Source organism: Podarcis melisellensis (genome assembly GCF_964234715.1).
Source record: "Podarcis melisellensis genome assembly, chromosome: 2".
NCBI lineage: Eukaryota > Metazoa > Chordata > Lepidosauria > Squamata > Lacertidae > Podarcis > Podarcis melisellensis.
Genome location: NC_138529.1, coordinates 109,439,887 through 109,466,143, shown reverse-complemented (window position 1 = coordinate 109,466,143; position 26,257 = coordinate 109,439,887). Strand labels below are relative to the sequence as shown.

General features: G+C 48.8%; 2 protein-coding genes across 4 annotated transcripts in view; both read right to left on the bottom strand.

The window, feature by feature from the left end:
- The window catches only part of DDAH2 (DDAH family member 2, ADMA-independent), a 41,859-nt gene extending 18,968 nt beyond the window's left edge, over positions 1-22,891 (bottom strand). The window contains exon 1 of one of the 3 annotated variants that reach the window (XM_081903087.1): positions 22,616-22,891. Coding sequence is in view for 1 of the 3 variants with exons in the window: in XM_081903086.1 (XP_081759212.1) it covers positions 18,247-18,465 (219 nt within the window). In the remaining 2 variants the exon portion in view is untranslated. Of the gene's footprint in view, positions 1-18,246; positions 18,481-21,935; positions 22,064-22,615 lie in introns of those variants that run through there. The other 2 variants (XM_081903088.1, XM_081903086.1) reach the window with 2 other exon arrangements.
- The window catches only part of MPIG6B (megakaryocyte and platelet inhibitory receptor G6b), a 116,795-nt gene that overhangs the window by 49,112 nt on the left and 41,426 nt on the right, over positions 1-26,257 (bottom strand). The window lies entirely within an intron of this gene.

Below are 26,257 nucleotides of genomic sequence, written 5' to 3'. Positions count from 1 at the left end.
TAACCTTTGGATTTTGCACGTCTCCGACTTTTGCAGCACATACCGGCATGTTACCCAAATGTGTGTTTTAGGATCAAATCTGTTTAGAAAGGTGTTTTGAACGAAAATATTTAAATACACTTCTACCCCTGAAGATTTTCCATACTGACATTTGCAAACTGTTGCAGAAATGGGGTGGACCTATACATGGATTGATACAACCCGAAACAGACTGACCCATCCATTCCTGTGTGTTATGCATGCCTCCAAATTGAAGGCCTCAATTGAATTTTCTACCACCTACCTAGGGACACGGGTGGCACTGTGGGTTAAACCACAGAGCCTAGGACTTGCCGATCAGAAGGTCAGCGGTTCAAATCCCCACGACAGGGTGAGCTCCCGTTGCTTGGTCCCTGCTCCTGCCAACCTAGCAGTTCAAAAGCACGTCAAAGTGCAAGTAGATAAATAGGTACCGCTCCGGCGGGAAGGTAAACAGCGTTTCCGTGCACTGCTCTGGTTCGCCAGAAGTGGCTTAGTCATGCTGGCCACATGACCCGGAAGCTGTACGCCGGCTCCCTCGGCCAATAAAGCGAGATGAGCGCCGCAACCCGAGAGTCGTCCACGACTGGACCTAATGGCCAGGGTTCCCTTTACCTTTACCACCTACCCTGGATTTCAGTTTCCTCGTTTTCTTTCCAAAGTGGTCCAACGCATCAGAAATCCTCAATTGGTCAATTCCCAAACGGTATACAAAGCACTGGGGGGGGGGCAAGAACACCCCACGCACAGCTTTTAGTTCCACATCTTCTCTAGTCTTCTATATTAGGGGAAGACGGACTATGGGCTTTGGCATCTAGTTGATGGCATCTAGTGATCCATCAAGAAGAATGTGCAGAGGAGGGCAACCAAGATGATACAAGAGTCTGGAAACCAAGCCTTATGAGGAGCAGTTGAAGGAGCTGGGAATGTTTCGCCTGGGAAAGAGGAGACTGAGAGGAGATAGCTGGCAATGGCTATCCTATCTCAAGGGCTGTCCCATGGAGCAAAGCAAGCTCTGTGAGTTTGTGGAAATGGCAAAACTGACGGCAATCATTAGAGGCCAATAAATCAGAGAATGTGAAGCTGAGGCTCCAATACTTTGGCCACCTCATGAGAAGAGAAGACTCCCTGGAAAAGACCCTGATGCTGGGAAAGATGGAGGGCACAAGGAGAACGGGACGACAGAGGACGAGATGGTTGGACAGTGTTCTCAAAGCAACCAGCATGAGTTTGACCAAACTGTGGGAGGCAGTGGAAGACAGGAGTGCCTGGCGTGCTCTGCTCCAGGGGGTCACGAAGAGTCGGACACGACTAAACGACTAAACAACAACAACAACAAAATCAGAGAATAATTAAAGAGTGGGATGGAGTGAAGGAATACATGAAAAAATATGGTTCCGGAACTGGAATATTAATAGATGTGTAAAGTGTGCTCTGGTCCATGGGGTCACGAAGAGTTGGACACGAGTAAACGAGTAAACAACAACAACAACGTGTTGTGTAAAACGTGCAGGGGGTAAGCAAGGAAATAATAAAAGAGTCAATTGAATAATTATTAAATTACAACAACACAACAAGATGGAAGAAGTAAAATTAAAAAAAAAATGAGATCACAGATGGGTGAAGGGGAGTGGGGGGGTATAGGGGAATTTATAAAAAATTCTAATATAATATTTCTAGTGGTGTTGCATTTATATACAGCAAAAGGAAGTCTATAGCAATTAGGTATATTTTAATTTAGTCAACTATGTAATAGGCTTATGTTACAAAACGAATATGGATTTTGAATTTGATGTTTGTAATTCTTTTTTGGTTTTGGAATGAAAAAAAAACAAAACTCACTTCCACAATCATAAAAAAGGAAGATGGAGCAAGCTTGTTTTCTCCTGCCCTGGAGGGGAAGACTCGAACCAATGGATTCAAGCTACAAGATATGAGATTCTGATTAAAACATCAGGAAAAACTAAGAGCTGTTTGACAGTGGGAAGGTCTCCCTCGGGAGGTTGTGGACTCTTCACTGGAGGTTTTCAAGCAGAGCTTGGGTGGCCATCTGTTATGGGTGTTTTAGCTGAGATACCTCCATTGCAGGGGGTTGGACTAGATGACCCTAGAGGTCCCTTCCAGCTATACAGTTCTATGGTTCCGTACACCTTCTCTGGTAGTAAGACAGGCAGCGGCTGGGTGGAGACACCTCCCTTCTCTGTGTGATTATGGCGGTGGTGGTGCTTTTTTTTTTTTTTTTACAGTGGTACCTCAGGTTAAGAACTTAATTCGTTCTGGAGGTCCGTTCTTAACCTGAAATTGTTCTTAACCTGAGGTACCACTCTAGCTAATGGGGCCTCCCGCTGCCGCCACGCAATTACTGTTCTCATCCTGAGGTAAAGTTCTTAACCCGAGGTACTATATCTGGGTTAGCGGAGTCTATAACCTGAAGCATCTGTAACCTGAAGTGTCTGTAACCCGAGGTACCACTCTATTTGGAATTTATCTACTCCCCTTCTGCACACCGCCTACCTTTTTTTAATAAAAATAAAAATATTTCGATAAAAAGCCTCCCTCCCTGGCAGGTGCTATTCCAGCCCGGCCTTCTGCCATTATTAATAAGGGGAAATAGGGATATAGTGCAGGTGACAGACACAAACAACCAGCCTCCAGAGGGAAAAGCAGGACTCATATGGCAGGACTCTAATTGGCCCATTCTGGACGGAAGCATCCTAGGCAACCGCCTGGTCAGGTGTGCTGGCTGATGTGAGCTGCGATAAGCCAGCTCCCCACCTATTTATAAAACCAACTTATAAAAATGAGGGTCTGTGTGTTTGCATATGCACTCACTCTCTCTCTCTCTTTTTATATACCGTATTTTTCGCTCTATAGGACGCACTTTTTCCCCTTCAAAAATGAAGGGGAAATGTGTGTGCGTCCTATGGAGCGAAGACGCCATAGCCCCACGACCCTCTCCCGGCTGGAGAGGTGACGCGCGGCTTTGGCAGGAGCCTCTATGTTCAGGTAGCCGCCTATGTTCAGGTAGCCGCCTGAACGCACCTTAAACGGCACCTTGTTTTAGAGCGGGAAAACAAGAGGGGGAAAGTTCTCCCCCTCTCTGCGCAGCGCCTCCTGCCGCTTCACTGAAGGGGCGCTGGGCAGAGAGGGGGAGATTTTTTTTTCTTGTTCTCCCCCCTCTTAAACAAGGTGCGTCCTATTGTCCGGTGCGTCCTATGGTGCGAAAAATACAGTAGATTGTGGAAGCGTGCAAGAAAACCGTTGAAACATATGTAATTGATTTGCAATTGAATTGCTATTTGATGTAATTAATTTGTATTTGAATTGGTATTGCTATTTGGTGTGAATACAATATGGCGCATACGGGTTGAGAACTTAATTCATTCTGGAGGTCCGTTCTTAACCTGAAACTGTTCTTAACCTGAGGCACCACTTTAGCTAATGGGGCCTCCTGCTGCTGCTGCGTGATTTCTGTTCTCATCCTGAAGCAAAGTTCTTAACCCGAGGTACTATTTCTGGGTTAGCGGAGTCTGTAACCTGAAGCGTTTTTAACCTGAAGCGTCTGTAACCCAAGGTACCACTTTATTGGATTTTTGTAATTGAAAATTAATAAAATTACCAGTATTTTAAAAAACAAACCAACAAACAACCACCTTTTTAAAGAACCCAGAACAAATGAACAACACGGAAACAAATCAATTCTCTAAAAACAGAAGCACCATCAACAGGCGGACAAAGCTACCAATGGCTACTACTAGCCGCAATGACTATGTTTCACCTCCATTTCTCACGCCCCGGGAAAGGTCACTTTCAGTGCCGCTAAACAGGGTGGTTTGACTTCACCCTCCAGAGTAGGGGTAGGCAACCTAAGCCCCGTGGGCCGGATCCAGCCCAATCGCCTTCTCAATCTGGCCCGCGGACGGTCCGGGAATCAGCCTGTTTTTCCATGAGTAGAATGTGTCCTTTTATTTAAAATGCATCTCTGGGTTATTTGTGGGGCATAGGAATTTGTTCTCTCTTTTTCCCCCAAAATATAGTCTGGCCCCCCACAAGGTCTGAGGGACGGTGGACTGGCCCCCTGCTGAAAAAGGTTGATGCCCGCTGCCCCAGAGGCACACTCCATTGCTTCTCGAGACAGACGGGGGCCAACAACCTCCACTGCCAAAGAGCAGCATGAATGTGAATGCCCGTTGCGGAGATTGGCAAGCAGGGAAGAGAAACTGGCTTGCAGGCATCCAAGGAGGGCACACGGTTGGCCGCTAAGAGAACAGGCTGCTGGACTTGCTTACATTCTCCCTCAAGGTGTCTTAACATTTTTATTCAAAATGGCCTCCCCTCCTCTCATCTTCTCCCCAAAATGTAGCTGGTCGGTTTCCTCCCATCGCAGAAGTCCCATCATCTAGAGCAGCAGTTCTCAACCTATGGGTCCCCAGATGTTGTTGGACTACAACTCCCATCACCCCTAGCTAGCAAGGCCAGAGCTCAGGGGTGATGGGAGTTGCAGTCCAATAACATCTGGGGACCTACAGTTTGAGAACCACTGATCTAGAGAGTCTGGTAATCATTGCTTACAGATCTTCTCAGTTCCATGGTGAACTTCCAGCTGTTTTCCAAAACAGAAGCACAACATGGTGTTCTCCGAAAAGAAGAAAGAGAAGGTTCTTTTTTATTGTATGTGGTGGTCTTGTAGTAAGGTGAAAGCTTACTGGGGAATGATATATAATGAATTGAAAAGGATGTTTAAAATACCGTATTTTTTCGTGTGCAAGATGCCCTTGTGTATAACACCCCCCTATTTTGGGGGACTCAAAATTAAGAAAATGCACTGTGAACTTCTTTGACGATCACTCGTAGCTGAGTAAGATTGTCTTCCATAAACACAGTTTTAGCAATGAGTTCGTGGGTGACTGTGGAGGCCAATTCTGGATCCACACGTCCTTCCACAACGGGGACATTGGTTTCTGAGCGGGAGTTGATCATGGTGTGGATTTGCCAAGCGTGCCTTCCTCTTAGCACATTTCTCCCTTGCGTCCTGAGTTCGAGTGTCTTCAAAGCCCAAGACACCTTTGGTAAAGGCTGTTCTCCCATGTATATGACCACCCCTTATTTTAAACTTCAAAAATTTAGGAAAAAATGTAGTCTTATACATGGAAAAACACAATAATTTTCATTTTAAAAAATCAAAAGCCTTCCTTTTGGGAATTATAGGGACAGAACAACCTAAACTGTATAGAAATTTATTCATGTATGCTACTACAGCAGCAAGAATGTTACTTGCCCAAAAATGGAAAAAAGAAGTCCCAGCTGTTTTCCAAGACAGAAGCAGAACATGGTGATCTCCCAAAAGGACTTTCCATTTCTGCACTAAAAAATAAAAAATTAATAGCTGGCTTGACAGGGATTAAGCTGATGTCACACATATTTCTTCAAGGCAGTGACACCCTGCCTCATCTGCCTGAACTCCACTCCTCAATGTCCCAATTCCTGCCCCACTTCAAGGCGACCCAACATGGCAACCCAACTATATACAGTGGTACCTCGGGTTAAGAACCTAATTTGTTCCGGAGATCCGTTCTTAACCTGAAAATGTTCTTAACCTGAGGTACCACTTTAGCTAATGGGGCCTCCCGCTGCCGCCGCACAATTTCTGTTCTCATCCTGAGGTAACGTTCTTAACCTGAGGTACTATTTCTGGTTTAGCGGAGTCTGTAACCTGAAGCATCTATAACCCGAGGTACCACTGTATTTACGTACATGGAGATGCTACAATCCTACATACACTCAGCGGAACCTGCCTCTGAGTAAGCATGCACAGGTTTTCATGTAATTACAGTATTTATTAGAGCACTTCTGTCCTACCTTTCTAAGGAAGAAGGAAATTCAAGGAGGCTTTCGAATGGGGATGTCATAAATAATAACCCCCCTTTCTGATGTTCAGCGGCGAGTGTCATAGCCATCCATGTACAAGAGGTATCAGCAAGAGGTACTATTCTGTTCTGCTTTTATTCATATGCAAACCACGTGCAATATGAAGAGCAGGATACAAATGCTTTGAAAGAACCAGTAAATAAAACCCATGGTTTGCAAATGTAACCCCCCTGCAAAAAAGGGGGGGAAGGAGTTGTGGGGAACATAAGCTACAGAATATCAATTGATGGTTTGGCGGGTGGGGGAGAGAAAATCAGGAGGAAACGAGGAAGTAAGCAGAGTATTCTGAGAGGGGCCACTCTAAACTGCAACATTTTGTTACAGGTCCTGCTTGTAGAAGTAATAATAGTAGCATTTTTTAAAAAAATAACAACAACCATTACAGTCATACCTCTGGTTGCGAACATGATCCGTGCAGGAGGCATGTTCGCAACTCGCAGCGTTCATAGCCTGAAGCACTGTATTTTCGCACGTGCATGACGCGATTCAGTGCTTCTGCGCATGACGTCATTTTTGCGCTTCTGCGCATGTGTGAGCGCCGAAACCCAGACGTAACCTGTTCCAGTACTTCCAGGTTCAGCGCGGTCTGCAACCCGAAAACGCCCAACCCGCAGCCTTCGTAACCCAAGGTATGACTGTATTATTACCAGTAGACAGATCCCTGTCCCCAAGGAGCTTACAATCTAAAACAGGCAATGCAGAAGGCAACAAAGTAGGGGGTGGCGAACCTCAGGACCAGGGGCCAAGTGGCCCTTCAGGCTTTCCATTTGGCCCCCAGCACTTTCCCCAAGGCATGCCCCTCACCAGCCCTGCCTACACTTTCTTCTCCAATCCTTCTGCCTGGCTGCAATGTGGCCTTCAATCCCGAGAGTGACCTTTGATTGCCTGAATGGGTGTGGGTGGGTGGGTGTCAAAACATCTTACCTGTGTGGCTGGAATGTAGCTTATACAGTGGTAACCTCAGGTTAAGAACTTAATTCGTTCTGGAGGTCTGTTCTTAACCTGAAACTGTTCTTAACCTGAAGCACCACTTTAGTTAATGGGGCCTCCCACTGCCGCTGTGCCACTGCTGTGCAATTTCTGTTCTCATCCTGAAGCAAAGTTCTTTTTAAAAATAGATATATATTTAAAGTTATAACAAAACATACTTTCCAAAAACATATCCTTACCCCCCCCATTTTTCCTCCTCCCCCCACAAAACCCATCCCCCCACCCCCCGACTTCCCTCAGTTCCAGTCTTTGGTTTCTCCAATAATGCTATTTTCTGCATGTTACAGAAGCAAAGTTCTTAACCCAAGGTACTATTTCTGGGTTTAGCGGAGTCTGTAACCTGAAGCGTCTGTAACCCGAGGTACCACTGTTGTAAGAAGGTAAGAAGAGCCACTGTCCTCCCCACAAAATTGCCTCTAGCCCCACCGATTGCTAACATGGAAAACCCAGGTTTTGCTTGTTGAAATTCGGGGGGGGGGGTTCTCCCTGCCTGCAACAGAAGAGGAGGAGGAACAACAAGGAACCCCAATTTGCCCTTAAAAATAAAAATGTTGTATCCAATGTTAATCCTACTCAGAGTGCACTAATTTAAGTTCATGAGCACAACTGAAGTTATTGATTTCAGTCGGTCTAACTCTGAGTAGAACCTAGCTGGGTGCTACCCATATTCTCTCTCACGAAATGGCAAAGTTCTGCTCATACCATTCAGTTGCTAATAATAATAATAATAATAATAATAATAATAATAATAATAATTTTTATTTATAGTCCGCCCATCTGTCTGGGTTTCCCCAGCCACTCTGGGCGGCTTCCAACTGAATATTAAAAATGGTTCTCCATTCAGTTGAGGAATATTTCATTTGCATTGGGTTTCCCTTGGCCGATGGCTTAATCCTGTGTCCGTTTTGTTCAACCATCCTTACACATCAGTGAGGCAAAGGCTTCAAACCACCGAGTTAAAAAGGGGAACAAAGTTATCAAGTTGGTGACCTGCTTCCCCAAATCTCGAAATTAATTTTCTCCCGAAAATCAGGATCTCCGCCCAACTGATTTTCCCAGAAAACTCCAGAAGGATCCAGTTCATCAACTGAATAGACTTCTCTGGCTGCTTAATTCCTCCCTGGCCTCTGCACATTGATCAGTGGATCAAGTTAATTGCTTCTCAGTGTCAGCGGCTCAGTAGCTGAATCTGTTCGCCTCCAGAATCTTTTCTCCCCATTGTTGAACGCCAAAACTGTTATGTAGTGTAGTTTCACCCTGGGCCAACAGGGGGATACTGTATATAGTTTTCACTCAGGTCTGTAGATAGTTTTCACTCAAGTCCGCATCAGTTATTTTAGGCGGGAACTCTGGGCTGTTGTTGTTACAATGTTGACAGCCGGCTGCCTATAAAAGCAGGCCGGCTGAGCTGTTTGGAGTCAGTTCTATTCCAGCTTACAAAATAAAGAGCTACTTGAAGAAATCGCTGTGCCGGCTGCTATGTCAACCCACTACTTAATACTGGCGACGAAGGTGGGATGGATGGACATCAGAGCACAGCCAGATGCGGCCAGCCTCTGAACTGAGCTGAATCACTGAGCTGAATCACAGAGCGAAATCACTGAGCAAAATCACTGGGCAGAACCAATTTAGAGCTGACTGTTCTGGCTAGAGCACTGTGTTCCATCTACTGCCGTTTGCGCCAGCCTCTGAATCATGGGACTCCTACCTCGCTCGGTTCGACTGCTACCTCCAAGCCAACAAGCTGACAGCAGTATCAAAGGATCGGAAGCGGGGCCTATTCCTCAGCCTCTGTGGGCCTGAGGTGTTTGAGACGGCCCGAGCATTGGTTGCGCCTGAAGCAGTCCAGGCAACACCATGGGACACGATCCAAGAGAAGCTCCGCAACCACTACGCACCAAAGCCGTCCAAGATTGCTGCCCGCCATGCGTTCTACCACCGGAACCAGGCAGAGGGGGAGTCAATCAACAACTACACCACCGCCCTGCGCCAGGCTGCAATGCACTGTGAGTTCCGAGACTTAGACGATGCCCTGATGGATCGAATTGTCTGCGGGGTCCGGGACATCCATCTGCAACGGCGTCTCCTAGCCAAGCCAGACCTCACGCTACAGAAAGCCATTGAGGAGGCCGTGGCCTCAGAAGCTGCTGAACGCTCCGCCCAGGAGATCCGCAAGTCCAGCAGCCCGCGTCTTGCAACGGTCCAGGAAGTTAATGAAGAGCCCTGTCCAGGCAGGATATGAACCGAGAAAAGGCGCTTACTGCATCAATTCACAGATCCAGAGGATGTGATTCAGACCCGCATTGTCTACCTCCCCTCAAAATTAAAGAGAGGAAAGCTCAAGATCCATTCCATCTCAGAGTCCAGAAGTGAGGAGCCTTCAAGAATACATAGGACTGCCTCTGAAGATGGTTCGGAAACTTCAGCTGGTGCAGAATTCGGCAGCCAGGTTGCTCACCAGGGCAAGTTTATTCGAGCATATGACGCCAATCCCGGCCTGATTGCACTGGCTGCCAATGAGTTTCCCAATTCAAAGTGCTGGTTTTGACCTATAAAGCCTAAAATGGCTCAAGACTGCAATACCTCAAGGAGCACCTCTCTCCCTATGAATTGACCTGGACCCTGAGATCTTCCTCTGAGGCCCCTCCTTCATGTAGCTCCTCCTCAAGAGGTCTGGAGGGTTGGCAACACAAGAATGGACCTTTTCCCCACCAGTGGCTCCCCATTTGTAGAACGCTCTCCCCAGGGAGGCTCGCCTGGCGCCTTTATTATACAGTGGTACCTCGGGTTAAGTACTTAATTCGTTCTGGAGGTCCATACTTAACCTGAAACTGTTCTTAACCTGAAGCACCACTTTAGCTAATGGGGCCTCCTGCTGCCGCCGCGCTGCCAGAGCACAATTTCTGTTCTCATCCTGAAGCAAAGTTCTTAACCTGAAGCACTATTTCTGGGTTAGCGGAGTCTGTAACCTGAGGTACCACTGTACATCTTTTAGGCAACATGCAAAAACGTTTCTCTTCTCCCACCCTGACAAGAGGCATTATCACATATCTGCAGTTTAGGTAACAGAATGATCTGCTTTAATAATAATAATAACAATAATAATAATAACAATATAATATTATTATTATTTATACCCCACCCATCTGGCTAAGTTTCCCCAGCCACTCTGGGCAGCTCCCAATCGAGTGTTAAAAACAATACAGGATCAAGGATTAAAAACTTCCCTAAACACGGCTGCCTTCAGATGTATTTTAAAGATAAGATAGCTGCTTGTTTTCTTCACATCTGATGGGAGGGCGTTCCACAGGGTGGGTGCCACTACCAAGAAGGCCCTCTGCCTGGTTCCCTGTAACCTCACTTCTCGCAATGAGGGAACCGCCAGAAGGCCCTTGGAGCTGGACCTCAGTGTCCGGTCTGAACGATGGGGGTGGAGACGCTCCTTCAGGTATACTGGACCGAGGCCGTTTAGGTCTTAAAAGGTCAGCACCAACACTTTGAATTGTGCTCGGAAACGTACTGGGAGTCAATGAAGGTCTTTCAGGACCTGTGTTATATGGTCTCAGTGGCCGCTCCCAGTCACCAGTCTACCTGCCGCATTCTGGATTAACTGCAGTTTCTGGCTCACCTTCAAAGGTAGCCCCACATGGAGCGCATGTAGGGTCTCAGCCTGTGTACCAGGTGGAGCTGGTAGACAGCCGCCCTGGACACAGAATTGACCTGCACCTCCATCAACAGATGTGAGTCCAAAATGACGCCCAGGCTGCGCACCTGGTCCTTCAGGGGCACAGTTACCCCATTCAGGACCAGGGAGTCCCCCACACCTGCCCTCATCTGTCTCAGTTTCTTTTTTCCTTAAGAAAAAGCTTCTTCCCTTTGATCAGGGCCAGCTCTGTTTGAGGGAACACTTGATAAAGTACCCTACAAGCATGCACCCCATTGTGTCACCAAGACCCCCCTGGAGGAACTGGAGAGGCATACCCCAATAAGCACTGGCATCCCCCGGGCCTAGGAGTGGAATGATTAGTTTCTTGCTTGCCTTTGGATGAAGGATAGAAGGGGAAATGCGAGAATGAAAATGAGCATGGGTTGCTCAACCCCCCTTGGCTTCTGGCCCCTCCCACTACAGGCATGTGGCCCCTGGGAGGTCATCCAAAAAGGAATGCGTCCCTCTGGCTGGAAAAACATAGCTCAGTCTGCAGAGCACAAGACTCTTGATCTCAGGGTCTTGCATTCAAGTCCTACATTGGGCAAAAGATTCGTACATTGAAGGGGGTTGGACCAGATAACGCTCATAGTAATTATTATTATTATTATTATTATTATTATTATTATTATTATTATTTATACGCCGCCCATCTGGTTGGGCTTCCCTAGCCACTCTGGGCAGCTTCCAATAAAATATTAAAATACTATAACACATCAAAGATTAAAAGCTTCCCTGGACAGGGCTGCCTTCAGATATCTTCTAAAAGTCTGGTAGTTGTTCTCTTTGACATCTGCTGGGAGGGTGTTCCACAGGGCGGGTGCCACTACCGAGAAGGCCCTCTGCCTGGTTCCCTCTAACCTGGCTTCTCGCAGTGAGGGAACCGCCAGAAGGCCCTCAGAATTGGACCTCAGTGTCCAGGTAGAATGATGGGGGTGGAGACGCTCCTTCAGATATACTGGACCAAGGCCGTTTCGGGCTTTAAAGGTCAGCAACAACACTTTGTGCTCTGAAACGTACTGGGAGCCAATGTAGGTCTTTCAAGACCGGTGTTATATGGTCTCGGCGGCCGCTCCCAGTCACCAGTCTGGCTTCTGCGTTCTGGATTAGTTGTAGTTTCCGGGTCACCTTCAAAGGTAGCCCCACGTAGAGTGCATTGCAGTAGTCCAAGCGGGAGACAGTCCCTTCCAGCCCTACAATTCTATGCTCCTAACCCCTGCTATACTGTGTTATTGCTTTGGCATTCCCCCGCCCTGTTTGGTCCTCCCAAGTTTTCCATCCTTCTTAATTTCGGCCCCACCTTCCCGTGAACCCCATTGCACAGATGGCGGTTATGGACCAGAGGCCCGTTTGCTGTTAATCTTAAGAGATTGGAGGAAGCAGACTCTGAGCGAGCCGATGTTAACACAACCCTTATCTGGGGCGGCTCATTCCGGTCAAAATGCAGCAACAAACAGCGCTTCCTTTGTTGCTAGGGTTGTTCTGGCGAAGAAGCGGTTCTCAGCAGGAAAAGGGGAGGGCGAGGAACCCCCCTGCCTCTCCCAGAAATCCCCACATATACACACACACACAGAGAGAGACCCTTTCCTCCTCACAGGCTGGGACAGCGAAGTCGCCAGCCGAGGTCAGCGAGGGTCACTAATGGAGGCCAGTCTTGCAGCTGGGGGCGTTTAGCCAAAGGAAACCAGGACCCCACAGGGGAAGGTCTTGCAAGCCAAGGGGAGCAGCCAGGATGCGCTAAGGCGGAAAAAATGCAACACATGTTTCTGTTTAAATTCATGTCGGAGGGATAAAGGGGGGGGGGAGAGAAGAGAGAGGCAGAGGAAAAGGAAAACAATGGGATTTGCAAACAGCAGAGATACCCAGAAGGTGGTCTTGAGGACCTCCGCCTTCTCCTCCGCCACCACACACCTAAACCCCACAAGCAAAAGTAAAACGAACTCTCCAGGCTCCTTGGGGCAACTGCTCTAGGGGAATATTTGTGCAGCAGACACAGGAAATAGTTTTCTCCCTTGCCAAAGGGAGAATCTCTTTCCTGTGGGCAAGCAACCAGAAAGAAGGCTTTGGGGTTGCTGGGACACTCTTCCAGCAGAGATTCAGGCATTAAGCTTTCGGGTATCCCTCAAGGAGGTTTCCATGCTGTGCCTGCACAGTGAGAGCCAGTGTGGTGTAGTGGTTAAGAGCGGTGGACTCGTAATCTGGTGAACCGGGTTCGCTTCCCCACTCCTCCACCTGCAGCTGCTGGGTGACCTTGGGCCAGTCACACTTCTCTGAAGTCTCTCAGCCCCACTCACCTCACAGAGTGTTTGTTGTGGGGGAGGAAGGGAAAGGAGAATGTGAGCTGCTTTGAGACTCCTGAAGGGGAGTGAAAGGCGGGATATCAAATCCAAACTCTTCTTCTTCTTCTTCATTTTTGAGAAGCAAGTCCAATCCCTTTGATGATTCTTCCGTACTGCTTTTGATGACATCTGTGATGTTTGCAGGAAGCTGCCAATCCTGGCTCCGTCCACCTGGGTCTTCTGTCATGAAAGGAGCGGATCTCCAGAGTTTCAGACAGGGAGTCTTTTCCCTGCCCTATCAGGAGATGCTGGAAGCCAAGCACTGACGCCTTCTGGATGCAAAGCAGTTGCTCTGCACTCATCTACGCCTTTCCAGTAGTTTTCTGTTGTCCCAAAGGGTAGGATCCAACAGACAAGAGTCAAATGACAGCTCCAACTAAACGCTGGGAAGAACGTTCTGATGGCAAGAGCAGACTCTCCTTCACTGGAGATATTTAAACAGAATTTGGATGGCATAGAAACAGAGCAGGGCCACCGCATATTTAAAACACTACAATACCACTTTAAACTGTCATGGCTTCCTCCAAAGAATTATGGGAGCTGTACTCTGTCAAGAAGGGATGCGGGTGGCACTGTGGGTTAAACCACAGAGCCTAGGACTTGCCGATCAGAAGGTTGGTGGTTCGGATCCCCACGACAGGGTGAACTCCCGTTGCTCGGTCCCTGCTCCTGCCAACCTAGCAGTTTGAAAGCACGTCAAAGCGCAAGTAGATAAATAGGTACCGCTCCGGCGGGAAGGTAAACGGCGTTTCCGTGTGCTGCTCTGGTTCGCCAGAAGCGGCTTAGTCATGCTGGCCACATGACCTGGAAGCTTTACGCTGGCTCCCTCGGCCAGTAAAGCGAGATGAGCGCCGCAACCCCAGAGTTGGTCATGACTGGACCTAACGGTCAGGGGTCCCTTTAGCTTTACCTTTACTTTGTCAAGGGAGCTGAGAGTTGCAAGAAGACCACTGTTCCCCTCACAGAGGCACAATTCCCAGAGTGGTTTAACAGTCCAATCCCTCTTCCCAGGGAACTCTGGGAATTGCAGCTCTGGGTGAGGAATAGGGTTCTCCAAGCAACCCGGAGCATCCTTCATAAACTACAGCTCCCAGGATTCTTTGGGAGTAGCCATGATTCTTAAGGCAGAGCTGTAAATGTATAGATGTGGGCAAGCTGAATCTGTCAAGATTCCCTCCTGCCACACAGCAGCCGTGTCCTTCTTGGTGTTTGCTAACTCTACACACAAAAAGCAGCAGGGCAGCGGCATGTCGATCAAAAATTAAGCAGGTCTCATGTTACAGTTCCTGAAAAAAATAATACAATATGCTTGAGAGGCTGTGTGTCACAGTGATGCGAATGCCAGACTAGGCCCAGGGATATTCCAGGGTCAAATCGCTGCTCATTTTGGAAGCTCCCCGGATGTCATTGAGCCATTAACACACCCAAGAGGTTTGGTGCTAAAACCAGAGGTGGCAGAAGCTATGCTCCTCACATTGAGCTCCCTGGAAGAAAGGCAGGATAAAAATTCAGCCACTGTTCTAGCAACAGCAATAAATCTGTTGCGATATAAATTAGCATTCTGTTTGGATGCAAGAAAAGCCAAACTGAAAGAACCACCAAACCTATGTTTACTCAGACATATGTTGAATGACAAACCTAGACAGCATCTTAAAAAGCAGAGACATCACCTTGCCAACAAAGGTCCATATAGTTAAAACTATGGTTTTCCCAGTAGTGATGAGCTGGTCCATAAAGAAGGCTGATTTCTGAAGAATTGATGCTTTTGAATTATGGTGTTGGAGGAGACTCTTGAGAGTCCCATGGACTGCAAGAAGATCAAACCTATCCATTCTTAAGGAAATCAGCCCTGAGCGCTCACTGGAAGGATGAAGCTGAGACTCCAATACTTTGGCCACCTCATAAGAAGAGAAGACTCCCTGGAAAAGACCCTGATGTTGGGAAAGAGGAAGGGCACAAGGAGGAGACAAAAGAGGACGAGATGGTTGGACAGTGTTCTCGAAGCTACTAGCATGAGTTTTACCAAACTGCGGGAGGCAGTGGAAGACAGGAGTGCCTGGCGTGCTCTGGTCCATGGGGTCACGAAGAGACAGACACGACTAAACAACAACAACAACATGTTGAATGGAAGTTATTCCCCACATTACCTGCGGGCAGGGGCTGGACTGGAGTCCAATTTTTTGTTACTGGCGCAACTGGGAGTCCTAAGAGCCAAACGCCCAAAGTGATGTGCTACTCCAAAGGGTTGGCAGCAGGACAGATGTTCAGCCCCCCCCTCTCTTTTCCCTGATGCGGTACGATGAGATGGAAAGAACAGGGGGTCTTCAACCTCAGTCTCGCCTTGCTGGCCAAATGAAATACAGTCGTACCTTGGTTTGCGAATGCCTTGGTACTCAGACATTTTGGCTTCCGAACGCCACAAACCTGGAAGTGAGTGCTCCGGTTTGCAAACGTTCTTTGGAACATGAACGTCTGATGTGGCTTCCGATTGGCTGCAGAAGCTTCCTGCAGCCAATCAGAAGCCGCATCTTGGTTTCCGAACGTTTTGGAAGTCGAACAGACCTCCGGAACGCATTCCGTTCGACTTTCGAGGTACCACTATACTGCAGTCACTTTTCCCCAGCCCCCCCTCCCTGGGCAACCCATCCCACCCCCTGCTTTCCTCAAGAAAAGGAAATGTGGGGCAGCTAGTCGGCTGGGCTCTGTTGCCCCTTCAAGAACCTGCACCAAATGCAGCATGGAGATTCCACATGGAGATTTTGTACAAAAAAAGGTTGGCATTGGCTAGAGGAATAGACATAGGAAATGGTCTTGTTGTTGTTTAGTCATTTAGTCGTGTCCAACTCTTCGTGACCCCCTGGACCAGAGCACGCCAGGCACTCCTGTCTTCCACTGCCTCCCGCAGTTTCGTCAAACTCATGCTGGTAGCTTTGAGAACACTGTCCAACCATCTCGTCCTCTGTCGTCCCCTTCTCCTTATGCCCTCCATCTTTCCCAACATCTTTCCAGGGAGTCTTCTCTTCTCATGAGGTGGCCAAAGTACTGGAGCCTCAGCTTCAGGATCTGTCCTTCCAGTGAGCACTCAGGGCTGATTTCCTTCAGAATGGATAGGTTTGATCTTCTTGCAGTCCATGGGACTCTCAAGAGTCTCCTCCAGCACCATAATTCGAAAGCATCAATTCTTCAGCAATCAGCCTTCTTTATGGTCCAGCTCTCACTTCCATACATCACTACTGGGAAAACCATAGTTTTAACTATACGGACCTTTGTTGGCAAGGTGATGTCTCTGCTTTTTAAGATCTTACAATTACGCAATTGGCTTACCAAACTCAGTATTCTCCTGACTGACTGGCAGCAGAGCCCCAGAGTTATGGGCAGCACTCTCGCCTGTAGATTCTGGAGCCTGAACCTGGGAGCTTCCTCATGCAGACGGTCCACCGCTGAGCTACAAAGCCATTCCCCCTAGTTGGGCCCTGCGTGGCCAAGGTCCTGCAGCAGGGATGAGGACATGGTGCATCCCCCCCCCAAGTTGGTCAACGGTTGAGGGTGATGGGAGCAGCATTCAAAATCAGCAGGGAGCCAGGTGCATTTTGCGAATGGGAATCGCCTGAATGCAAGCAATTTGAGAAGTCTAGGCGCCGCGTATGGTAACCGAGATTCAAGATTCAAGTTCAAATCTAGCACAATATAGTCATACTTTGGCTCCCAAACACCTTGAGAGCCGAACGTTCTGGCTCCTGAACAATCAAAAACTGGGAGTGAGTGAGTGTTCCAGTTTTCAAACGTTCTTTTGAAAGCCGAATGTCTGGTGGGGCTTCTGTGGCTTCCGATTGGCTGCAGAAAGCTCCTGCAGCCAATTGAAAGCCGCGCCTTGGAAGTCGAATGTTTTTGAAGTCAAACAGACTTCCAGATGGATTCTGTTTGGCTTCCAAGGTACGGCGGTACGTTATATAACATATATTACACACAAAAATTATTGTTATTGATTTTGGCCACAACGGCAGGGGCTGAGCCCCAATTACATTTGTGGCATCCAATTAAGAATTGCTATTAAAAATGTGATACTGTGGTACCTTGGTTTACATACGCTTCAGGTTACATACGCTTCAGGTTACAGACTCCACTAACCCAGAAAAAGTGCTTCAGGTTAAGAACTTTGCTTCAGGATGAGAACAGAAATCGTGCTCCAGCGGCGTGGCGGCAGCAGGAGGCCCCAGTAGCTAAAGTGGTGCTTCAGCTTAAGAACAGTTTCAGGTTAAGAACGGACCTCCAGAACGAATTAAGTACTTAACCCGAGGTACCACTGTATTAGCAATGTGTCACTGATTCCAATAGTGTCATAGTTCATGAATTTCGAAAAAATGAATAGAAAGAGCTACTGTAATGAGAAAAAAAGGTGACCAGCCATTCTGTTTTTGCACCCGTAACCCAGGAGCCATGTGGTGAATAGCTATTCTGGATGGGAGTTGGAGGCCAATGCCATCTGCAGGGCCACAGGCTCCACATCCCTGCTCTACCCTTTCCACACAGCTACCAGACAACACCCACTGCTTCCTCCCAAATGTGAAGCTGAGGGGTGACAGAGAGTGCTACACAATGACCAGAAGGATCCTGGCCCACCTTCCAAGTCGGGAGGAAGGCCCTCCTCCCGTCACGCTTGCCAGAAGTCAGCGGCAGACTTGCCAGGGTGAACAGAACTGCAGAATGCTTGGACAGAGGGCAAATTGGGGTGGGCAAAAAAATCCAGCAAGGAAAAGAGAGATTGTCTTAAGTGGGAACCGTGAAAGAGCTCACTTGCGCTTCCCGCGCACATCCCCTGTCGAAACCTCCAAGCCCACAGAGATTCCCGGCACGAGCCAGCTGGAATGATTTGTCCCTGAGGTGGACTCTACATTCTCCATCTCAGTGTGTGACACACACACACAAGTTTATCAAGAAGCAGTTTTGCTAACCAACAGCCAAGCAGCTCCAAGCCAGTCTCCCTGGACGCACATATCAACACGCCCTTTCCCCAACAGGAATCATAAAACACAAAAGCAATCAGAGAACGAACAGCAAAAATGCAACACAGAGCGAGAAAAACCAGGAAAGGGCCTCTGGGCGGAATATAAGCCTTGTCAAGAAAAGAAATATGTATTCGCCACTTCCTTAAAGAACACGCTTTAGCAGCGGTTCCTTCCCTCCCCATTTTGCCTCCTGACCTGCAAATTCATTATTTTGTTTCTCTGCTGTCTAAGACCAGAACTGGAGCTGGCCGTGACATACCTGCACCCCAATTCCTTCCTCTCTCCAAAGAATAGGCTGATCCCAATCCAACGGATTCTTTTTATTGGTTTGGTTTAGTTCTGGCCAGGAGGAAGGGAAAGGAGTTGATGATCTGGGAACACAAGTAATAAACTCGGGACTTACTGCACTCCTCCTCTGCTTCTTGAACTCTTGAGTACAGTCAACTCCACAGCTGGCCTCGAGAACCGTCCCACCCATTGCCAAAAATCTGTTTAAAAATCTTGGGAAGCCTAGGGAGGAAACTTCAAGAGCAAAGTTGGCAGGCTTTAATTGTATATCCACAAATGAACACACAGAGGCACCTCTAACTAGGAATGTTTTCTGCCCAACACACCTGTCAGGGCTTCACTTGAGTCCAGACCCAACTCTGTAAATTGGTATCAAAGACAAAACTGAGCCCAAACCAAGTTATATATATGCTTACGGCATTTGTCTCTTGCTTTTCCTCCAAGGAGCTCAAGGCAACGTACCGTATTTTTCGCTCCATAAGACTCACCTGACCATAAGACGCGCCTAATCTTTAGAGGAGGAAAACAAGAAAAAAAATATTCTGAACGAAACAGGGGATGTATGATTTTTGTGGTTCATGCTGTGGCCACAGACATGCTATGTGATCTGATGGTGAATTTGGGGTGACCCAATGCAAAAATCCTGAGGATCCATGTGGATCCGTGCTTTGTAACCAAGTTTTTGTGCCATTGCGGCCCCACAAAACAGTGGATGTGTGTGTTTTTTGGTGCAGGCTGTAGCCATGGACATGCTATGTGATCTGACGGTGAATTTGGGGTGACCCAATGCAAAAATCCTGAGGATCCATGTGCTTTTACCTCCCCCCTCCCAGGCAGCCTCCTTTATCACTAGAGTCCCTTATCTTCCTCCCGATCGCTTGCTGATCAGCTGTTCAGCGGCTTTGTTTCAACACCCCCTTCCCTCTTTTTTTTTTTAAAAAAAAGAACACGATTTGCTTTTGTCCCTGGGCAATTCGGCTCCAGGGACCACGCATTTGCTCCATAAGACGCACAGACATTTCCCCTTACTTTTTAGGAGGAGAAAAGTGCGTCTTATGGAGCGAAAGATACGGTATAATAGTTTTTCCCCTCACCTCTCACTTCAGCATCACAACAGCCCTGTAGGGTAGGCTAGGGCTGAGAGAACAAGTGAGTGGCTGGTCCAAAGCCACTGAGACAGGTTCCTGGCCACATGAGGCAACATCAGCCAAGGATTCCCCATGCTTGCTCTAACCACCACACTGACATGTGAAGCAATTCCTCTTCCCAAACGTATTTCACTTGGCTTTCAACCACCTGACGTCCCCACCATCTGGGGATCCTTGAACCTGCACTGTTTTCAACACACTAATCCCACACCCTGTAGAATTCTATCAGTTACGTTTTATCTGGACAATCGAAATGAATTTCCGGAACCAAATTGCTTTTTCTGTGCAGCCTGAGCAGGAGAAAAAGAGGTCAGAACAGGTCAATAAATATGTGGATTGTCCCTGGATCAAGCGACTTTTCTTCTTTAAGTTCTCAAAGTTCTTAACCTAGCTTCAAGGTTGTCATCTGAACTAGCTGGATGCTTAATCAATCACAGTCAGCCCATCATTTGAAAAATAAGACTTCAGAGCCATCTTGCCGAAAAATGGCAGCGAGACATTCAAGTTTTGGCAACTGAAACCTTGCTTTCAGGAGCCATTTGGCGCCTAGCTGATATATCTGAATTTCTAACAATATTGACATAATTAACAGGGCAACCCTATAAAAAAGGTAAAGGGACCCCTGACCATTAGGTCCACTCGCAGACGACTCTGGGGTTGCGGCGCTCATCTCGCTTTATTGGCCGAGGGAGCCGGCGTTCAGCTTCCGGGTCATGTGGCCAGAATGACTAAGCCGCTTCTGGCGAACCAGAGCAGCGCACGGAAACACCGTTTACCTTCCCACCGGAGCGGTACCTATTTATCTACTTGCACTTTGACGTGCTTTCGAACTGCTAGGTTGGCAGGAGAGGGACCGAGCAACGGGAGCTCACCCCGTCATGGGGATTTGAACCGCCGACCTTCTGATTGGCAAGTCCTAGGCTCTGTGGTTTAACCCACAGCGCCACCCGTGTCCCATACATGACTTCTAAACAGTAAGCCCCAATGATGCAAGTGGAACTAACCCACCGTCATGGGCACCACAGGACTTTTTCCCAGGTTGGGAGATGCTAAATTTTTCCAGGGAGGCAAAATAAAACACAGAAGTAGGAAGAGCAGGCAATTCTTTTCACACAAAGAAAACAGAAGAGTGTCTATCCATTTTGTCTCCTATCACAGGTTCTAAAAATGCTGGAAACATTTATTTAAGGAAGCTGAGAGCCGGGATCACACTTCACCGACAGGAGAGGTACTGCTCCCTTGCATGCCCGCCGCCTGTGTACAACCATGCCCCCAGGTAAGTAGGTACAGAATAGCAGCCTTCACTAATAAGCAGAATACAAAAATGCCCAGTATCCATATATTATTTGGAAAACCAATTTGACAAGCTACAAACTTTTTACCTGCTGAGATCAATACATTTCTACAGTGCCAAATATTTCAATAAATAACAAGGAGAAAACAAGAGCCCATGAAACATAAGCGTTCAGCCTCTTTACTCCTAGCTTCAGCAGCCGCTACGATGGAGAACACCATTAAGGTGAGGAAACTCACCCTGGAACCAACAGGACCCCAGAGAGAAAGATTCAGAAAGGAGCGTCGGAAGCATCGTATACCATTGACAGCCAGCTCAGTGCTAGGAAGGGCCAGGGCAGGGCTGTGGCTCAGCGGCAGAGAATCTGCCTTGCAAGCAGAAGGTCCCAGGTTCAATCCCAGACATCTCCAGGTAGGAGATGGGAGAGAGCTCTGCTGGAACATGGGAGGGCTGCCGCCAGTCAGTGTAAGACAGTGTGGAGCTAGGTGGACCAACAGTCGGATGAAATCCAGGGCAGCTTCCTATATTCTTATGTGCTACCCATTCTGGATGTTAGACGGGAGTCTTCCAGGAATTGAACCTGGATGCGGAGCACATTTTCCTTCCACTGAGCTGCAGCCTCTCCCCACCAAGCTAGCTCAGAACCTTCTATCCCAGTCTCCACCCAGCTGATGACCTCCAGGGGTCAGAGGGCGCCAGGCTGGCTGGCAAAGCCCATTCTCAGCAGAAAATTCAGGATGTGTTGGCAGTGCATCACTGCATCGCCACAGCCTAACCCAAAATACTGGGTGTGTGGTTTTTTGGGAAAACCAAGCACCATGCGCAACACCACCCGCCCGGGACTCCACGCTTCTTTCCTTCTCCCCACAACCCCAGAAGACAGCGATTTCAGCAACTCTGCAACGCCCCACAACTTTTAAAAAGTTTTCTTGGCACTCCTGCCGAAAAAGGAACCCAGGAATCCTGGTCAACAAGAAACTCTCAGTTGTTGTTTTTTTTTAAGTGTCACAAAGTCTGGGGAAGAGGCTGGCAGAAGGCCAAAGGAAAACATCTGGAGGAGGCTGGGAGGACCTGGCGGGCAATAGCCAGGACTCCTGGGTTTCACCAACGCAGCTGAAGCCCCTCTGGAATTCGCCCCATGCCTCTCTAATTAAACAGGTGGCTTTGGTTGTGCTGTGCCCTGTCTGGCACTCTTCTCCAACCAGGTACGAACCATACCTGTGTTTTCCCAAAGGATCCCTGTTCCTGCTTCCCCCTTCCCAGTGCGCTTAGACGCCTGCTCCTCCAGGAACTGGTTCCAATCCTCCGTGTGCCGCCACCTGCAGTCCCAGTCCCGGACCAGTAGAAACCAGGACTCTTGGCTCTCGATCTCCACCCACCCACCCAAAAAAGCCACACCCCCACGAGCCTCTCCCACCCAGAGGAGCCTTGGCTTCCTCTTGTTCTGCTGGCCTGACTTGCACACCCATCTCCCAGGAGGTGGAAACCCAAGAACAACAAGTCAGCCCCCCTCTCCCCTCCCCACCGCCGACCGTGGGTCCGACTGACCCCACTCCTCCTCCCAAGCCCCCTTGCTCTAACCTCCTGCTAGCTGCGCACCCCCAGAGCCCCCAAACTGTCCAAAGGACCCAGGCGTCCCGATTCCCTCCCACCTGGGTCCTAGAGCCCCCTCCCAAGCCAAACAAAATTGGGAATAGACACCACCACCCCTGCTATGACCTATCCTACCAGACCCCGTGGAAGGGGTGGGACCTAGAAGTCCTCCATCCCAGAGACACCTCTTTTGACATCCAGCCTGCTAGATCCCCTTCGCCTAAGGAACCCAGGCGTCCTAGCTCAGCCAGCGCCCCCCACCCACCCAAAAAGAAACCACCCCGGCCCTCCCGCGCCCCTCTCACCTCTCGCAGGGCGCTTCCATCCACCAGGCGCCTGCTCGCCGGAGAATGTATGGGGTGGGGGGAAGCGGGAGGGCGCCGCCGCTCTCTCGCCTCGGGATTGGGGGCGGGCAGGCAGGCAGGCGATCGCAGCCCGCGCGCTTTCCCCGGCGGGAGCGGGGAGCAGGGGAGGCGGAGGAGAGGGGTCCCGGCTGGGCTCCGTCACCCCCGAAAGCGGCCGCGGCTGGGCGGGGGGCGCGGCGCCGACTTCGCCATTGCTAGCGCAGCGCGGGGCTGGGATCTCATTGTCTCGAGGCTGGGGCGGGGAGGGGGCGGGGCTCCGGGACGCCCCTCCCCTCCCGAGGGGTTAAAAGCAAGCGCCGACTCCCACCCCCGCCAGTTCTTCCCTACCTTCCTGCTCTAGCTCTTTGCTCCCGGTGGACTCGATCCAAAAAGTGGACAATATTGAAAATTGTTAGATGGAGTGGAACTGAGATGGGGGGGGGCGGAGTAGGGCGTGGAGAATTCTTTTGTCACACTAGACTCCTTCTTAGAGACCCTTGTGGTTTAATGTGTATATTACCCCTTCCCTTGGAGCCACGCCCTCTTTAATGAAGTTTTTACCGCCTGCCTTTCTGCTTAGAAATGGGATGTTATGCGTCCTTTTCGTGGGACGCAGCGAGCCTTCCAGTTGCACAGAACTATTTCATCTTGCAGAATTTATACACCGCTCTGAGCTGCGCAGGCAGGGATTTACACTCCTGTTCGACCCTGTCACCTCAGGAACCCTGACTATGTAACAACTAGCTGAGATTTGTCGGTAGGTTGGGGGAAATGCACTCTGCACATGCTTCTGTGTGTCTTTATCGTGGCAGGTATTCTGGGCTTGGCATTGGAAACAAATGGCAGTGCTGAGCTGTGTGTCCCTGACTTGGAGGGGGAAAATGGTCCCTTGGGATAAGGATATTATGATGTGTTTAGGGTTGTTAAAGGGAGAGAGCTGCTCTCTTACCTTGGGAGGTTAGTGTTTTTAGGATGTTGGAATTTGGGGGGAGGGGTTGTTTCTGGAAAGTTGATGCTTTCTGATGCTTCCAGCTGTAACATACTGGAGCAAAAGGTTTCTAAAGGACCTCCTTTAAGCGTTAGCATCTCAGCTCTCAAAGTATCCCACACCAAACTCACCTGGCACCTTTGTTATTATTACCTTTTAGATGTCAGGTAATCCATTAGTACAGTGGTACCTCGGGTTACGTACGCTTCAGGTTACAGACTCCACTAACCCAGAAATAGTGCTTCAGGTTAAGAACTTTGCTTCAGGATGAGAACAGAAATTGTGCTCTGGCGGCGTGGCAGCAGCAGGAGGCCCCATTAGCTAAAGTGGTGCTTCAGGTTAATAACAGTTTCAGGTTAAGAATGGACCTCCGGAACGAATTAAGTACTTTGGAGTTAAAGAGCTCTTTCACCCTCTCCTCCATCGGGTCCTCCGGCCTTTGTGGCTCCAGGACCGAGGCCCAAATACCTCACCTCCCGGGGGCAACCGTGTCACATAGCTACACTACCACGTAATGAGCTGAATGGGGCTTGGTCTGCAGCTTGAAAACTGCAGCGCAGGCAAGGTTGGATAGCCAGAAGGAGAAACAGAGGTATGTTGATATGATTCTCAGGGGTGCTTAAACACACTTAACTTCATCGCACACACTATAGGCACACAGATAATGTTTTGCTAGTAAGGGACTTCATCACTCACCTCCATAGGAAAGGACATGTTTCTCCGTTCTCACAGTAAACGTATTTCCAGTTTGAGAATGGGACACCAGCATGGGCCAATATCAGCCTATCTTTCTCCCTTTGGAAAGGCCTCCACAAGGCTTTATAGGCAGACTTAGAAGTCTGGAATAAAACCACATTGTGAGAACTGAAGTCTTCAGATTCTTTTGCAATGAACATGCTGGGTGAAATGTTCTCCCAGTGGGAATGCCGTGCCCTTGTCGCCTGGCCTAAATGTGGGCCAGAGGCGAATATCGAAATGTCTGTGAGGGTGGGAAGTGGAATGTGGTGAACTGACTACGGAGGACAATATTTACCGCAGTTCATGGAGAATATCGGCACTGCCATTTTCCGCATGGATAAATGAGGGACGCTGGTGGATAAATGAGGGACGTGGGTGACGCTGTGGGGTTGAACCACAGAGCCTAGGACTTGCCGATCAGATGGCCGGCGGTCCAAATCCCCGCAACAATGGTGAGCTCCCGTTGCTTGGTCCCTGCTCCTGCCCACCTAGCAATTCAAAAGCACGTCAAATTGCAAGTAGATAAATAGGTACCACTCCGGCGGGAAGGTAAGCGGCGTTTCCGTGCGCTGCTCATGTCTTGCTGCTTAGTCATGCTGGCCACATGACCCGGAAGCTTTACGCCGGCTCCCTCGGCCCATAAAGCGAGATGAGCGCCGCAACCCCAGAGTCAGCCACAACTGGACCTAATGGTCAGGGGTCCCTTTACCTTTACCTTAACATTTTAAATAAACATGATGGGCATCATCAGTGTGTTTCCTAGTAGAAGGAATTGCAGCCGTTAGTGATGCCAGATGACTTGTATTTTTGAGCATCCATCTGTCCTGATTGGCTTGAATGGCGTTTACCCGTCTTCCTGTTTCTCCAACTTAGGTCCCTAGCAGTTGTTGGACTACAACTCCCATCATCCCTGACCACTGGTCCTGCTAATCTAGGGATGATGGGAGTTGGAGTCCAACAGCAGCTAGGGACCCAAGTTGGAGATACACTGCGTTGCTTTTCAGTGCATTTCCCTGCTACTTTCCTAACTGCAAAAGTCCATTTTTTTAAGGAAAAAGAAAAGGCTGAGTGCAAAAGCCTTTCTGCCCACTTTGATTGCACAAACCTAAAGCTGAATCCCGACAATCTGCAGGTGACCTCTGTGGTGTCTTAAGGTGCTTCACACCAGTCATGTGGCCCTGTCTCTGCTACGGCACCTCGTTGCTCCGTCTCTCTATTGCTCTTATCCAGAGAACAACATGGCGTCCCAAAAACGTGAGCATGATACGCAGGTCCTCTGCCAAGCTCATCTCTGTGGAAACCAAGGTGACAAGGTGACACTTCTGCACTTTTGGGGCTCCTCGCATTCTGTGGGTCAGAACATGTGTGGGCTTAGCTCCCGGAGACAGGCAGGAAGGAGGGAACGTACTTATCAGTCAGCTTGTGTTTTACTGTTTATGTTATCAGAGTGTCTGTTCAAGCCATCTGTGTGTTTTCAGATTTGCCACCAGCCCCCTTTTTTTTGTGGGTGTAATGTGTCTATGTGTCGTCTTCAGGCTTGGCTCTCTTCTGCAAGATGGGCTTGTGCCTCTGCATTGTGTAACTACCAGCTGGTTGTGTCTTCCCTTCTTCTTTTACTTTGTGTAGCCAGTTGTCTCAGTGCGCTTATGCATGCTGGAATATTGTGCCCAGTTTGATTCCCTGAGCTCCCGTGTTTTGTCTTACTGGGGGGAATTTGCAAGGATCTGAACAAGAGCTGTGTTTGTGATGTTGGCTTGTTAATTGCTTGCCCACAGGTCTGGAGATGGAATCTAAAGCATGGGCAAGCGTGGGTCAGAAATACCATAACTACACACACACACACATACAAACACACACGAGGTGCCTTTTTGCTTGCT